Raw genomic sequence first — 15,314 nt, 5'->3', positions numbered from 1 at the left:
TCTCACTATGGCTTGTGTGTATGCACCTCTCCTCCATCCAGGCCCACCAGACTACATGGCCTGGGTGAGTGAGGTACCTGGCTTGCCCAAAACTCTGTGTCTGATGCAATGCAGGTCATATTGAGAACACATGGATGTGAGGGGTGGCAGGGTTAGATAACTCTGAGGGAATGACCTTTACCCTCCAGGAGCTCATGAGATGGGTACTACTATTGCCCCACATTTGAGCATAGGCCCCATGGCTTTGCCTACTGATTCTTTCGCTCTATTCTGTACACTTTTCCATGTGGGGAGTATGACAGAGGGCATTAATGAGATGGGCTGGTGACTCAGGCTTTCAGAGTGAACTGAGCCCACCTGACTGTAACAGACAGCAGTTTGGGAGTTGTCATTTGGTTGCCCAGGCAATTAGTTTAGCCTTTGGATGGCCCCACAGGGAGGACCTGGATGAAGGAGGCATCTAAAAGGTTGTGGATGATCTTGATGTGCACAGAGTGCTGGGCTGAGAAACAGCCATGGGAAGAGAGAGTCTCTCTGCAGGGATGAAGATGGTCACCTCAGTATCTTTCTGCCTAAGAGAGGAAACAGGAGGGAAGTAGTATGTTCTTCCTTTGAGTCGGGAGACTCTGGGTTGCTGGTACCTAGAGTTAGGGATCATCTTCTGTGGGTAAGAGGTTGAACAAAATCAATCCCTTCTAGGTCCATAGTTTGAGAGGGGTTGAGCTACGACATTTTTCAAAGCAAGATATGGGACAAGTGCAATTTCTGTCCAGTCACTTTCCTAGCACCAGAGCAACATGCCATGCTAGGTACCAAGTTGGGAGCTCAGGTGACTTTCTTTTTGGGAAAAACTCAAAATGAGCAAGAAAGCAGTCAGCTTTACCTTTTATTAGAGGCACAAAGCCCATTCTAAAGTGAGAACGCAGACATACGCTCAGATCTTTGCATTTGCCTCTCACCAATCCAGGCAAACCAAGAGCCCCATACTCTGGAAGGCATCCAGTAGCTCTGAACAAAGTATTTTGTTGGATAAGCAATAACAGGAGATCATGATGTGCTCAAGGTACAACAATGTAAGCCTTGTTTCCACACTTCTATTTTGAGCTAATGAAAACCTACTACAAAGAAGTCCTAATTATATCTTTACCGTGCCGTCATAGGAGAAGCAAAGATGGTACATTTCCCTGAAACAGCTGATCTATAAATAAAATCCCCTCATACGTTCAGCACCCCTTTGCTGTTCCTTTACATATTTCCCATAGTTTGGAATAATCTGCATTACAGCCCTTTGAGCCAAGACCCTTGTTAGTCACAGAATGCTGAATGCTCTTAGCACATACTAGATGCAACAAGCTTTGCTCCACAAAGCTTAGCTCTATGTGTCTCCCACACGTGTACTTCTGCTAGTGTGGACAGTCTGTCTTCAGTGTTGTCTGTGTGACCTCAATTTACCATTACTGGCCAGCCTGACCTGGGAGCAGCAAGGACAAGAGTGCTGCAGGGGGGTGACTGGTGTTGGGCTGTCCCAGCAACAAAATGACTTGGCTAGTCATTTTAAACAGCCACCTCCATGGGCCTGACCATTGACAGATATGGGACTTGAACTGGGGGATAGACCCTATGAGGAATCGGAGTGGTTAGGGTAAGGCTGAAATCAGGACTGCAGGACAGGGCAAGGGCCAACTGCATCCTTCAGGATGAGGATGTCACAGTAGCCTGCCTGGGAGGAGAAGTCAGTGTGCGGAATAATGGTATCAACTTTGGTCAAATATGTAGGCACTTAGGTGTTTGGGAAGGCCCCCAGGTATTTCTAGAATAAGGCATGTACTAAGAAAAGACATATCAGGTGCCTTACTACCTTGACAAGCACACCCCAAGTGGTACCTCAAAAGGGTGGACCTCTCTTCTCCATCTTTCATCTGTCTTCCAAGTGGTAGACATTTCAGAGACAGGTCTGTGATTCTGCCCTGGCCATCACCTTCTTGGGACTTGGAGCTATAGGCCAGGACTTCAGTCTCAGTCTCCTCTTTCAACAGAGCAAAGCCAGTCGCTTTTCAAGGCAAGCCTTTCTTTCTTTCTTTCTTTCTTTCTTTCTTTCTTTCTTTCTTTCTTTCTTTCTTCTTTCTTTCTTTCTTTCTTTCTTTCTTTCTTTCTTTCTTTCTTCCCTCCCTCCCTCCCTCCTTCCCTCCTTCTTTCTCTGTCTCTCTCTCTGTCTCTGTCTCTTTCTGTCTCTCTCTCTCTTTCTTCCTTTCTGTCCTTCTTTTTCTCTTTTTTCTCTTTCCTTGTTTTGTTTGTCTGAGACAGTGTCTCAGTCTGTAGTCTAGGCCTCACACGCATGGCACTCCTGCTTCCTCAGCCCCTCATGAGCTGAAACTATATCCTTGAGCCACCAGATCCAACTCAAGATTCTTTATTTCCCGAAGAGTTCTCTCAGGGGGAATTTAAGGTTTCAATGAGAACCAGTTAGATCTCCTTGGGCATGGTTAACTCTGCATCTTGTGTTCCTGAAGGACTGAAATCTGTGAAAGCCCTGGACCAGAAGACACACAGCAAGCAGACAAAGGACCCCAGACACCACCCCCACAGATTCTACTGCCTCTGGAAGAGCGTGTGACCCATTTCCGAGACATGCTGCTGGAGAGAGGGGTAAGAACCCAGAACAATCATGAGGGGATAGTGAGGAAGAGCAGGGCTCTGGGAGGATGGAGGGGTCTTGGGAAGGACTGGTCTTCCCTACTTTTAGGAGTTAAGCTAGGCTGACCTTTAGTAGTTCAAGGAATTGAGGCTGAGCAAACCAGGAGAAGTTAGCTGCCTCGCTTCCTGTCTTAAAGCACAGTCTGCAAGGCATGGGCTGCTGGGCTGACAGAGAGGTACCAGCCAGTGTGGGAAATATTCCTGCCATCCCCAGGCTAGGTTTCAGGGCTCAAACCTCATGGATGACCCCCTATGGGTATCTTAACCCCACAGGGAATTTCACACCTCTGAATTAATTAGACTGTTTTTTAAGTAAAGCGATTTTTGAATCTCATTTTGAGTGGAAGAAACTGCATGTGAACCTCCTTCCAAGGACTTTTATTTCTTACTTTGGCTTTTGGGCACAAAATGAGCCAATACAATATTGTAGCCCAGTTGGATTTCTTCACCGAGTGCAGCTGAACACAGAAGGCAGTAATGAAGCCTGTGTGAGGGTAATTGTAATGAATACGGTAATGGCCTTGTGAATCCAAAGCAAATTCCCAAACTCTGCAGCGGCATGCTTCTCCCTGCCAGGTTGTCTCCTGGAGACACCTTTGCCTTCTCTGCAGCAGATACGTAGAGAGCACAGAGCAGGGGTGTGTGGGGAGGCTAAGGGCTGGATCATCACTCCCACAGCAGGCAGGGTGCAGCTGGACACTGGATGCTGGCCAAAGAAAGAAGGAACAGAGGCAGAGATAGCTCCTCAGGACTCTAGCAGAAAAGTATTCACCCCCACCTACCCATCAGGTATTATGAACCTCTTGGCATTATGAGCATGTATACCTATTTATACTTGGCATTATGACCATGAAAATGTATACCTGTCACTTGAAATTAAACCTCAGTTTTTGCTCTCAGAGACTGGAAGGGCCAAAGGTGACAGGTATGAATGGGTTCAGGTGACTCACTCTTGTCTAGCCTTAACAGTGGAGCCTAGTGGTAACTTTATTGTGCAAGACTTCAACTGTTTCCCTCACTCAAAAATCCTTTTCAGTCTGCCCTGGGACACTCCATGTGGGCTCCTGTCCCTGCCATGGTACAGCTGCTTTTGCCATGACAGATGCCAAGGCATACAGGATACGCTGAACCCCATTTCCCTGAGATTTCCTGGGTGTCCTATGGAGACTGTTTAACCTGTGACCGGCATCTTACTCGTATGCACCCAGCTGGCTCCTGCAAGCCTTAGAGGAGCCCATGAATTATATGAGGAAGGTTTGTCCCTGGAAGGGCTGTTGTTTGTTTTCCAGATGCTGCACTCTTGCCCCACAGAACAAACACAGGATAGTGTGGGAACCATGAGGAGAATGGACCAGACATCTATCTTCCTCAGGGATGAGTGCCTGAGTTTAGCTCTGTGACCTCCAAGATTTCTTGAGATACTCTCATGCTATTAGACTATCTCAACCTTCGGCCCCCTACTCTGTACAGCTTCCATCCACAAAGACTGTCTGATCATTTCTACAGGGTCCTAGCCAGCTGGATCAGCACAGTACCATGAATTATTTTTAAGATTTTCATTTATTTATTTATTTATTTATTTATTTATTTATTTATTTATTTATTGTGTGAGTATGTGCATGTGAGCATACACACACACACACACACACACACACACACACACACACGACACATACACACAGGACATGTGACACATGTTGAAGTTGGAGAACAATTTGATAATGTCTGTTCTCTCCTTCTACCTTGTGGACCCTGGTGATTGGACTCAGGTCTTATGGCACCATAGAAAAGACCTTAAGCCATCTCTCTGGTCATGAACTTTTGAGAAGTGCAAGGGGAAATTTCACTCCATCCTGTGTTTCGGAAACTGTTGAGTCCAGTGTCTTCATGCAGTCTTCCAGCAACTTATAGGGATAGTGACTAGGGCTGGCATTGCCTTTCTGGGTAAGGACTAGGTAGGGTAAGAGCACAGGACCCTAAAGGTCTCCAAAGAACTTTGCTGGAGGGATTTTACTAATGATATTTCAGTGAGCAGATGATTCAGCTCAGTGTTTGAGTTTGAGAAGCTTATATGAAAATCAGCAAGAACAATAGATGTATGAGAATCGGTGCCCAGTGCTGAGCTGACTCCAAAAAGGCCTGGGAACTCCTTCAGTTCTGGAGTAGAACAGGCCAATCTAAGTTTACTGCCCCATCATAAAGCAAGGCTACCACCCGCAATACTCAGACTTTATAAAATATGCCAGCCAATTTCATAAGTCACTCATGCTCATGAGAATTTGATAGCTGAGCCCAGGAGACTTCGGGCTGCTTAAAGAATGAGCTGTGGAAAGGTCACGCTTTATGGACTGAGTGATTAACAAGATTTTTATACTGCATTTGCTGAGTACTTAGTTCAGAAACCTGTGTGCTTGTGGAATGATGAAACCAGGCATGGAGGAGTTCTAATACTTTCAAAAGACAGGTCTTGGGTTTTCTCAGGGGATTATGGGCTAGGGAGGGGCTCTAGTTATGTGCTTTTGTAGTCAGCAGGAGATGGCTCAATAAAGGTTTCTGCTTTATTTATTTAGTTCTTGTACAGGCACAAATCACAAGGGGACTTTTTTTTTTAAAAGCTCTATTTAATTGAGTAGCAGGTTGCTGGTTTTCTCCTGCCTGTTTAGCTGAGTCCATGGGAGAGAGGGTATTGGGAGTGTTTCTTTCTGCAGCATCCTTGGTGCTTAGTGCTTGCCTATCCAGGGCTATAGAGAGAAGTCCTTTCAGAGTGCTGGAATGTAGGAGCTCAGAGCTGCCTGCCTCTGGGTGAACCCAGAATCAGTCTGTCTGAAGAAGTGAACTTCTCAGACACTGGCCAACACTATAGCCAGCTCCAGGAGAGGCCCTGGAATTCGAGTTCACAATTATGTCAAAATACAGAAAAGAATGATTAATAGGTGCACTCATCACATAGTGGCTATTGATCAAATTGAACAGCCAGGATCACTATGGAGTCCTTCTGAAGCTGGTGTAGCCAGTGTGGAACAGACAGAAGCTGCAGTTAGTGCTTCAGCTTAAAGGCAGAGGGCACATGGTGCCCATCCCAAGTGTCTGCATATTGGCATTAGCCCTCAGCCTGTAGTATGTCTGGTTCCCCTTCTTTTCTAAGACACACAGTACATGGCTATCATCCCTCAAGAGGTCTGGCAGGCACTGGGCCAGAATGGTGCTGAAAGGAGGGGTTTATTATCATGATCACAGAAGAAGATACCGTTCTGAAGGCAAGTGCATGTACTATCTGATGGCCCTTGACTTTTAGCGGGGAGCTTATCTGCTCCATGTTCTTGGGGGCAGGTCTTGAGTATCGTGGGCATGGAACCTTTTGCTAATAAAATAAAATGATATAACACATGCTTACCACGGAAAATAAAAGGTGAACATATGAAATTGTTAGTAAACTAACCAATTTTGCGAAACTGCATGAAGATCAGAAAGCAACACAAATCCTACCCTAAAAGGGGATTATTCATCAGTGGAATATACTTAATTTCACACTTTTATCCTAGAAATGACTTTTAGATGGTGGGACACGTGTGTAGTATGTGCATGGCCCTGGGTTCTATGCACAGAACCTCAAAAACATAAAATAAAATTTAAAGAGACTTTTAAAAATCAAGACTGAAGACTTTTAGAGTATATCTGATTCTGAGTTGCAATTGGACACACTTGAACCAATTTCTTCTTCTCAGTCAATCCCATAAGGTTCAGCGTTTACAAATGTACGTGCATACTATCTGTTCTTGTAAGTAGCTCATAATTAAACTAGTATGAAATCTTATGAAACCTCTCTCTCTCTCTCTCTCTCTCTCTCTCTCTCTCTCTCTCTCTGTGTGTGTGTGTGTGTGTGTGTGTGTGTGTGTGTGTGTCTATTTTGATGAATAATAAACTATTTGGTGGAATACCAGTTATTGTCAATTAAGAAAGCTTGAATCTCAATTCACTTGGTAGTGTATTTCCACCTTTTCTCTTTAAATAATATACATTTATCTGCACATATATAAGTGTGTGTGTGTGTGTGTGTGTGTGTGTGTGTGTGTGTGAAACTATGCCTGTGCATGTGTCCATGATTTATTTCCTTCTGAATACAAACATCTGGCTTCTGTTACAACATTGTTTCTGGAAAGGCTGTTTGAATTCAGTATAGTCTCCCACCAGCAATGTCTGAGAGCTCCCAAGAGTTCATTTTGCCAGCACAAGCGGCCAGCACTGAATAGCAAGAAGGTTAAATATTTGCCACTTACTATCTTTTTTTTTTTAATCCTTTCGGTCCGTTCATTTCTCTTGGCCTCTTTGCTCTCATTCCTCTCTCTGGATTGTCTGCTTTGGGATTTAACCACATAGAGCCTCAGGTGTGACCAGCACCTACTCTGTAGATGTAACTGAATAAAGCTGTCTGAGAGCTCCCAAGAGTTCATTTTGCCAGCACAAGCGGCCAGTACTGAATAGCAAGAAGGTTAAATATTTGCCACTTACTATCTTTTTTTTTTAATCCTTTCGGTCCATTCGTTTCTCTTGGCCTCTTTGCTCTCATTCCTCTCTCTGGATTGTCTGCTTTGGGATTTAACCACATAGAGCCTCAGGTGTGACCAGCACCTACTCTGTAGATGTAACTGAATAAAGCTGTAACCCATGGGGAACTGTGGTCGCCTGTTCTGATTTCCAGATAACAGTCCCTAATGTGGAAATAATCCTCAGATTGAATGAAGTCAGTTGGGCCTGGAATAACCAGATACAATTTTATTAATAAAAATGTAAATAATTGCCAAAGCTATTATTTGGCAAGACTGCGCCAGAGGTGGGGTTTGGAGTGATATGTTCCAGTGTAGGACAGTGCATTCTTACTAGTGGCAGCCTCTTGCTGTGACCCAGGCTTTATTCCACATTTACCTACAGTTCACCTGGGCTTATCTGGGCTCAGAAACCACCCCTATTGCTACTCCTTGAGACTCACTCCCACACAAGCAAAACCACACTTCCCTGAACTTAAGAGAAGAGTCTTGTGAAAAATCTGGGAGTCTCCTATACTCTGAGGACCACACAGTTACCGACTCAGCTGTGCATTCTGCACTCACTTCTTAGGCACTCCCTTGTGCCCAGCCCTGTGCCCAGCCCTTGTGCCCAGCCCTGTGCCAGAGCTCTGCTTAGGAGACCTCAAACAGCGGCCACAACTTCACATTCATCAACGGCGCAGGCGGTCTACCACACCAGGCCTGATTCTTTTGTCACATCTACAACCACCTGTACTTACTAGGGACATCGGGGCCATGCTCAGAAGTTCTTGAAACATGCTCAGGGAGTCCATTAAAGAGAGCAGCATTCAAAAGAAGCAAGATTCTGTCCCTACAGAGTCTGCAGAATGTTAAGGTGACAGGCCGCAGGAAAGGGGCATTGGGAAGGCACAGGGTAGGCAACCAATACTGCTTCAAACTGAAGCCTATCCCTGTGGAATTTGAATCTTTACGACTTATATTCACTATCTTTCTCATTGCTGTAACAAAATACCTGAATAAGGCAACTGGAGAAATAAAGAAAAGGCTCTTTGGGCAAAGGGTTTGAGTATAACAATGGGGAAATTCAGAGGCCGGAGTTTCAGGCCCCTGGTTGCACCACCTTCTCAATCAGGAGTCAAAGAGTAGACAGGGAGTAGGGACTGGGCTATAAAATATCACACCCCATCTCCTGTGACCCACTTCCTTCAGCAAGGCTCTACCTCCTAAAGGTTCCACAACATTCCAAGACAGCATCATCAGCTGGTGATCACATACACATGAAACCTGTGGGAGCACTCCACATTCAAATTCCAACAGAGCTGATGGGAGACATGTCTGTGAGCCCTTCTCAAGCATGGCCAAGTTTCCAGTGTTCTCTGTCTTACCTCAGAGCCCTTCTGGCCTCTGTACTCAGGGATGAAGGACTCTGTATCCTTGCATGAAAGCCAAGAAGGGATGGAAGGGAAAGTTTGGGAAGGGCAGTGTGCTCACGTGCACTGAGAAGAGACTTGGAGGGTTGGGGGACATGCCAATGACCAAGAGACCCAGGGATCTCTCAGCAGCTATAGTAATCGGCCACTCCACATGCCTCTCTGTTTTTCCTGTGTGTTTTAACTAACATAAAATAATTTTGACTGTATCATTACATTGAATAGAAACTTTATTCGTTGTATCAGAGTCTAGGAAGGGGCATTGGATACCTGTCTTTACAGAGGTTTGTGAGCCTGGGGCTGAAGGAAGGGATTGACTTTTGGGGGAGACTGTGATGGAGGCAGGCCTTGCTTTGGAGGTCCATGGTGCTGTCAGGAGTTGACTGTCCTGGAGTCAGATCACTTTCTCTGAGGGCACTTTGTAGCTAATGATGGAGAAGTCACTTCTAATTGGCTAAGTAGTTGAAGTCCTGGTTTAAGGCAGCCATCTCAATATACCAGGGAATCAAGAGAGACAACACAGTGCTTGGTAATCAGATTTGGTGAAGAACATTAGTGTCGGAAGTAACTAGGTTTGTGTCAGAGAGGGCAATCAACTATATGAGGAGACCCCAGCTCCTGACTGCCAGGCCAGCTGTCAGTTGCTGTCAGTGATATCAAAGATCACAGGCTTAAAGCCTGACTATGCCAGAGGGGCAGTGTGTTTACATGGATAGACACTGTAGATCACGCACTGTGGGAGTGAATGGCAGCACCCCAGTGGAGGCATCAGTTGGGACCCAATATGGCTATTAGTGCCTAGATTCTCTAGCCTGCCAACACTCTCTTTGGGGCTGGGATTTATCATACAGCTACCACCTGAATACCAGCACTTTTTCCTCTCAGAGCATCTGGGATCCCCAAATTCTATATGATTCAAGGATTGGAAACTACAAGGCCTTTTAGCTGGGAGGATGAAGGGACTGATCTGCTTGCTAATACAGGGTGATTAATGATAGCTCTGGTCACTCCCACACGCCTGCTCAGGTCTGACCCACAATAATAACCCCAGATGGCCAGGGCCTGTCAGTGCCTGACAGGACTGGCATCCTTGCACTTTTGGCCGTCTTTGAACATGCCTGCTCATTTTGTTTGAATGAAATCTACTTGTGTCAGAGCTGAATCATCCCTGAGAGAAGCACAAAATCTGATTTCCTCCATTTCTGGAGAGGCTTGGTCAGTGCTGAGATTGAGGTGGAATGGTTTACTCTGGTTGTGCTTTGTATATACCCCTCTCCCAGATAGCAGTGCTTTTCTATACATAGCTCCTCCATCACTGCCCTCACAGTCTGATGTGGCCTCCCCTACTCATCTACAGAATGGGGTGCTAGATGGCCACCAGGATTTGGCATACTTCAAAGGAATCTTGTCCTCCACAGAATTCATTCTGGAGTAGATGCTTGGAGCTACATGGGGCTCACAAAAGAAGCAAGTCACAGCCAGGATGCCTAGGGAAGCAGCCACATTAGAACTGAGAAGGGTTATGGGTTCAGACCAGGTTGCTGGGTACCCAGTTGAAGAGATGAACTTGACATCCACATGGAGAGTTACTGGTAAAGGCTTAGGCTGTGGGTGGAGCAAATGACGCTTAGGATAGGGAACAACTTGGAGATGACATTCTTCACCCAGACACAGCAGGTGACCATCACCAAATGCTGCAAGCTAAGGTTGCTGTCTTGCCACACTATCTGGGAAATCTTTCTGGATTTGTCTACAGGGTTGTTTTCTCATTTTGACCAATGGAAATCTCAATAATATGAAAATCCAAGTTCCTGGAGCTCCAAACAGGCCACCTATTTCTCCTGCATGGGGGATTTCCCTATACCCACCTCCTATTCAACACTAGCTCCTCATGACACAGTACTATATGGGGTCTGCAGCTTCAGGACCCTCATACTAGCCAGCCATTGCCTGGAAGATTACTCCTCAACACAGGCTTCAACCTGACGGTAATATCTGTCAAGATAGGGCACTCCCTCTCTAGTCACCTTTAGCCTTGTGGCTCCCTCTCAGGATCTAGGTTCAGGGAAAACAACCCCAGTTTCCCCCAGTATGGAAGTGATGAGGTAGCTTGGAACTCAGTCAGCAGAGATAATGTGCAGGGAACCCAACTGCCATCTCTAGAAAGAGATGCTAGAAGTAAACAAAGGACCACTCTCTTTGGTTCATGAAGAACACTGTCTACACTCTCAGGATTCTGATAAAGGCAGATGACCCTGAACATTGGATTAATTAAAGAATGCTAGAAGCACTGAGACTGTCCCACTGACATGGGCAGCAGCAAGTCACCTAGATAGCAGATGGACATGCTCTTGTCCCATGGATATCAGGATATGTGACAGTGGTCACAAAATGTGGCTACAGAGAGGACTGAGACACATGTCACAGTGAGATGCAGGGGCAACACTGCAGGATGTGACCTGAATGTTACTGAGGAATTCAACCATTTGAGACCAAATCAAGTAAAATGCTAGATAATCAAAGAAGCATCAGGTGACACTGTGTGAGGGTGGTGACACTGTCAGGAAAAGCAACAGTGAGTGGCATGGGTCTCTGGACCCCCTAGAGTGGGCAGCATGCCAGCATGGCCCTGCACATAGGACTTGTCATGGCCATGGGTGAGATGACTAGATTGGTTTATCACTGTAAATTGTAGCTAGGATATGAGTGTCTTTTTTTTCCTCCTTAATGGATGACAAGCTCCTCTGAGAAGCTTTATACATGTTTTTACACTCCCTTCTTATACCTCTAGATCTTCAAAGACAGTCATCACAGTTGAGTGTGTGACCTACTTGATAGCCATCCTTAGACCTCTCTGAAGGACTCTTCTCAGATGGTCACCACAGTAGAATGTGCCTATCTGGCTAAGCTGGGTGAGTCTGGCAACAGCTCTGTCCATCACTGCTGCAGATACACCTGTGGGAGTCACTCTCCCAGAAAGCCCCTGCTCTATGTGGCTTCAATGATGTACCAAGTGCTCAGTCATAAAGAATAGTCCTGTGTGGACATGGATCACCTCACCAGGGAAAGAGTCTGTGAGATCTACAATAAGAATTTTGATTATTAAAGATAAAATTGTTTATTAAGAAAACCTCTCTGGTACAATGTACATATGCACACTTGTGTTGATTGAAGCAGGTCCTCACCCAGGAATATCTTAAGAGTGTGGATTAGTAACTTTTGTGTCACTGTGATCACAGTCCTTACAGGAGAACAGTTTACTCGGGCTTGTGACTTCAGAGAGCTTTAGTCCATTCTGGTAGGGAGCCCATAGCAGAGCAGCTCAGTCCACAGTGACAGGATTCTATAGCCATTCATACTACTATGGAGCTGCAAACAAACCAGGAAGCAGGTTGTATATGTCATTTAAAGGATTGCCCTGGTGACCTACTTTCTCCAGCTAGGCAGTATCTCTGGAAGCTTCACAGCATCCCAAACAAGCTCTGTGAACTGCATAACACGTGCTCAAAACAGGAGACCTGAACTGAACTGAAACATGAGTGAATTTTGTTTTGTTAACTTTTCCTCCCTTCCTGCCTAAGTCCCCATACCCCATTATATCCCTATAACTTTTTCCAAATACGTATCAGATCTGATCGTTGCCCTCAGGGTAACATCCAGGCTCTATCTGAGAGTCCACTGCTTGGGTCTCAGCCATTTCAGAATCCCCTGCATGAGCCTCTGTGTGTCTACTTGTTCCCAGCCTCCCATGAGCACTTTCACTTTTCATTTAAAAGGACTGTCCAGTCCCTTTAAATCCCACCTTCTTTATAGCTCATGAGTGCTACCCTTTACAGCAATGTGAAGCCCATCCTAGAGCATCCTCCTAGATCCCTCCCTAAGCCGGGATGAGTATCCTTATTTCAGAATGGTCCTTGAGAACCTCTTAGTTCCCATCACCTGTGTTACCCAAGACGAGGGACTTTTTTATACAAGGGTCTTGATTTATTTTCTCTCCATTCTTAGCACACAGCATGGGGCCAAGGCAGAGTCAATATTAAGTCAATGTTTTTAAATGAACAAATTATTTTTAAATGGCTTAAACGTCCCCTTGTTTATCAGCTGAGAATCTGGAGGCAAGAGCTTCTCAGTGGTGATGTGCCGATGCCTAGGTGTTGGCTTCTATTTCTGTCCTCTCATTAAGAAAACCAGAGCTTCTGGAAAGTCAGCTGACTGGAGGGCTAAGACCCACAGAGTACAGAGAGACCTGGAGCCCTGGAAAAACCAGCAAGTGAGGTCGTGCCTTCAAGGCAGGATATGAAACACAGCAGAGACTTAGAGACTAGAGCCCTACCACAGACTTCTAGGCAGTTGGATTTGAGGTGACTGGGTAGCAACAAAAATGAGGTAGCACAGGATAGTTACTGGGGAGATGAGCATACCTGTATGTATCCTCACAGCTATATAAAAAAAAAGGAGGGCAGAATAAAGAAGTCACTGTGAGAGATGGAAGGATAGTCTACCAGAAGGATTCCAAATCACCCATGGAGAATATGACCTCCTATGTGGGAGATGCACATGGCTCCTGCCAAATTGTAGTATGCAAAGTATGGAGAAATGACCTACCTGTCCAAGGAAGACTGGGCATGCACCTCAGCCTGAGTCCTGGGTCCCCATTGTTAATGAATCACAAGGATGGTGTAGACTCAGGATACAATGTGCTGAAGTGGCATGTTGGCTCTGTAGTCATCCTTCAGGCTGGAGGAGTTCTATAAAAAGCCAGAGCAACACATCTTCCAAGGACCAAGATAATCAGAAACAAGGAGAATCTGGGAAAATGACTCAGTATAGAGGGACCTTAACAGACATGAGACTCCGTGTACCATGGAATTCTAGGACAAAAAAATTGAGATAGATAGATGGAACTAGAAAATGTCATCCTGAGCAAGGTAACCCAGACCCAAAAGGACATGCATGACAGGCGCCTAGCACGACTGTCCTCTCAGAGGCTCTACCCAGTTGCTGACTGAGATAGATGCAGATACCCACAGCTAAGAACTGGATGGAGGTCAGAAGCCCCTATTAGGGGAAGGATTAAAGGAACTATAGGGGATGACAACCCCATGGAAAGACCAACAATGTCAACAAGCCTGGACTCCTGGGACTCCTAGAGACTGAACCACCAACCAAAGAGCATACATGGACTGGTCCGAGGCCCTGGCACATATGTAGCAGATGGCTGCCTTGTCTGGTCTCAGTGGGAGAGGATGTGCCTAATCCTGTAGAGACTTGATGCCCCAGGGTTGGGGGATATCTAGGGGGCCACCTTCTCAGAGGCAAAGGGGAGGGAAGATGGGGAAAGAACTCTGTGAGGGGGCACTGAGAGGGGGCACTGAGAGGGGGCAATAATTGGGATGTAAATAAATAATATAATTAATTAATAAAAAACAAAATCCAAATTATCTGGGGGCTTTTGGTTCAAAATTTATGACACCACACCAAGCTTACTGATATTAGATTTCAGTGATAAAAGACACATGGGGGGATTCCTGGGGGAGGAGAACACACCCACTCAGAGGCAAAGGGAATAGGGCATTGGGTGAAGAACTCTGGAAGGGGAGACCAGGAGGGAGGCAACATTTGGAATATAAATAAATAACATAATTAATTTAAAAATGACACATGGAAGTGGGTATGAGACCCTTCTGCAATACTCTTCAGCATTTTCTATAAATCTGTAACGTACCATAAAATGTAACCTACCTAAAGACTAGAAAGAAGACTGTTAGCTATTAATGTTAAAATATAAGCTGAAAGTCTGCTAAAACCAGCCTATTGCTGTGCTTCCTACACTGCTGTGGCCTGGCCTGCAGGGCTCTGAGAACATCTAGAAGAATCCTCTCAGCATTTAAGATATGACGTTGAAATACCCCCTCCCCATCCTGCAGGCAGCATGGATCATGGGAGGGTCCTGGAAGATGCCAGAAGAGTTGTAGTGTTGTCCATCTGGAAATTAATTTTTCTCATATTTTTTGTAGTAATTTCTCTGTTTTTTTAAAACAGTTGATCATTTCAGCACACTCCAGGCTCAGAATCAGATGCTAACAGCAGCTTTATTGAATATCTTTCTTCAGGTGTCAGCGTTTTCTACTTGGGAGAAAGAATTGCATAAAATTGTGTTTGACCCGCGATATCTCCTGCTAAACTCTGAGGAACGAAAACAGGTAATTCTGGGGCCAGGAGAGATGGCAGCTATAGACAGAACTGAAAGGCTGCTAGCTAAGTCTGCTGTCAGTCTGAGAGCTTGGGAGTGAAGTTGGAGGCAGAGGGGAGTCTCATGCCTGGCACTGTTCTATCCTGCTGTCTGGTTGTGACCCCTGCAGGGAAGGACTCTAAGATCAAATTGCAAAGCTTGGAGCATCAACCCCATTCCAAATGTGGCACTCAGAGTGTTGATGACACCACTCTACCTAAAGTGACATGCTGTCATAGAAAAGCCAGGAGTGGCAAGGGACCAGAGTCTAGAAAACAGGTGACAGGAAGAGTCAGGGAGTGGGGGCTACCAGGGTCTTCAGAAGAATGGCTTCCCAGGGATCTGCCCAGACTTATTTGTGAAGCAGTTCATAGAGCCAATTCTGCCTTTCCAGGTTGTATAGACAGAGGGCTGACTGGGAGGTAGGAGGGA

General features: G+C 45.6%; 1 protein-coding gene across 1 annotated transcript in view; it reads left to right on the top strand.

The window, feature by feature from the left end:
• Window positions 1-15,314, top strand: part of Tcerg1l (transcription elongation regulator 1 like) — a 183,841-nt gene that overhangs the window by 159,737 nt on the left and 8,790 nt on the right. The window contains exons 9-10 of the mRNA XM_034515698.2: window positions 2,511-2,646; window positions 14,764-14,853. Coding sequence (XP_034371589.1) covers window positions 2,511-2,646; window positions 14,764-14,853 — 226 coding nt within the window. The remainder of the gene's footprint in view (window positions 1-2,510; window positions 2,647-14,763; window positions 14,854-15,314) is intronic.

This window comes from Arvicanthis niloticus, chromosome 1, assembly GCF_011762505.2.
Source record: "Arvicanthis niloticus isolate mArvNil1 chromosome 1, mArvNil1.pat.X, whole genome shotgun sequence".
NCBI classification, from domain to species: domain Eukaryota; kingdom Metazoa; phylum Chordata; class Mammalia; order Rodentia; family Muridae; genus Arvicanthis; species Arvicanthis niloticus.
Note: the sequence above shows the minus strand (reverse complement) of the source record. Positions and strands in the feature narration are given on the sequence as shown.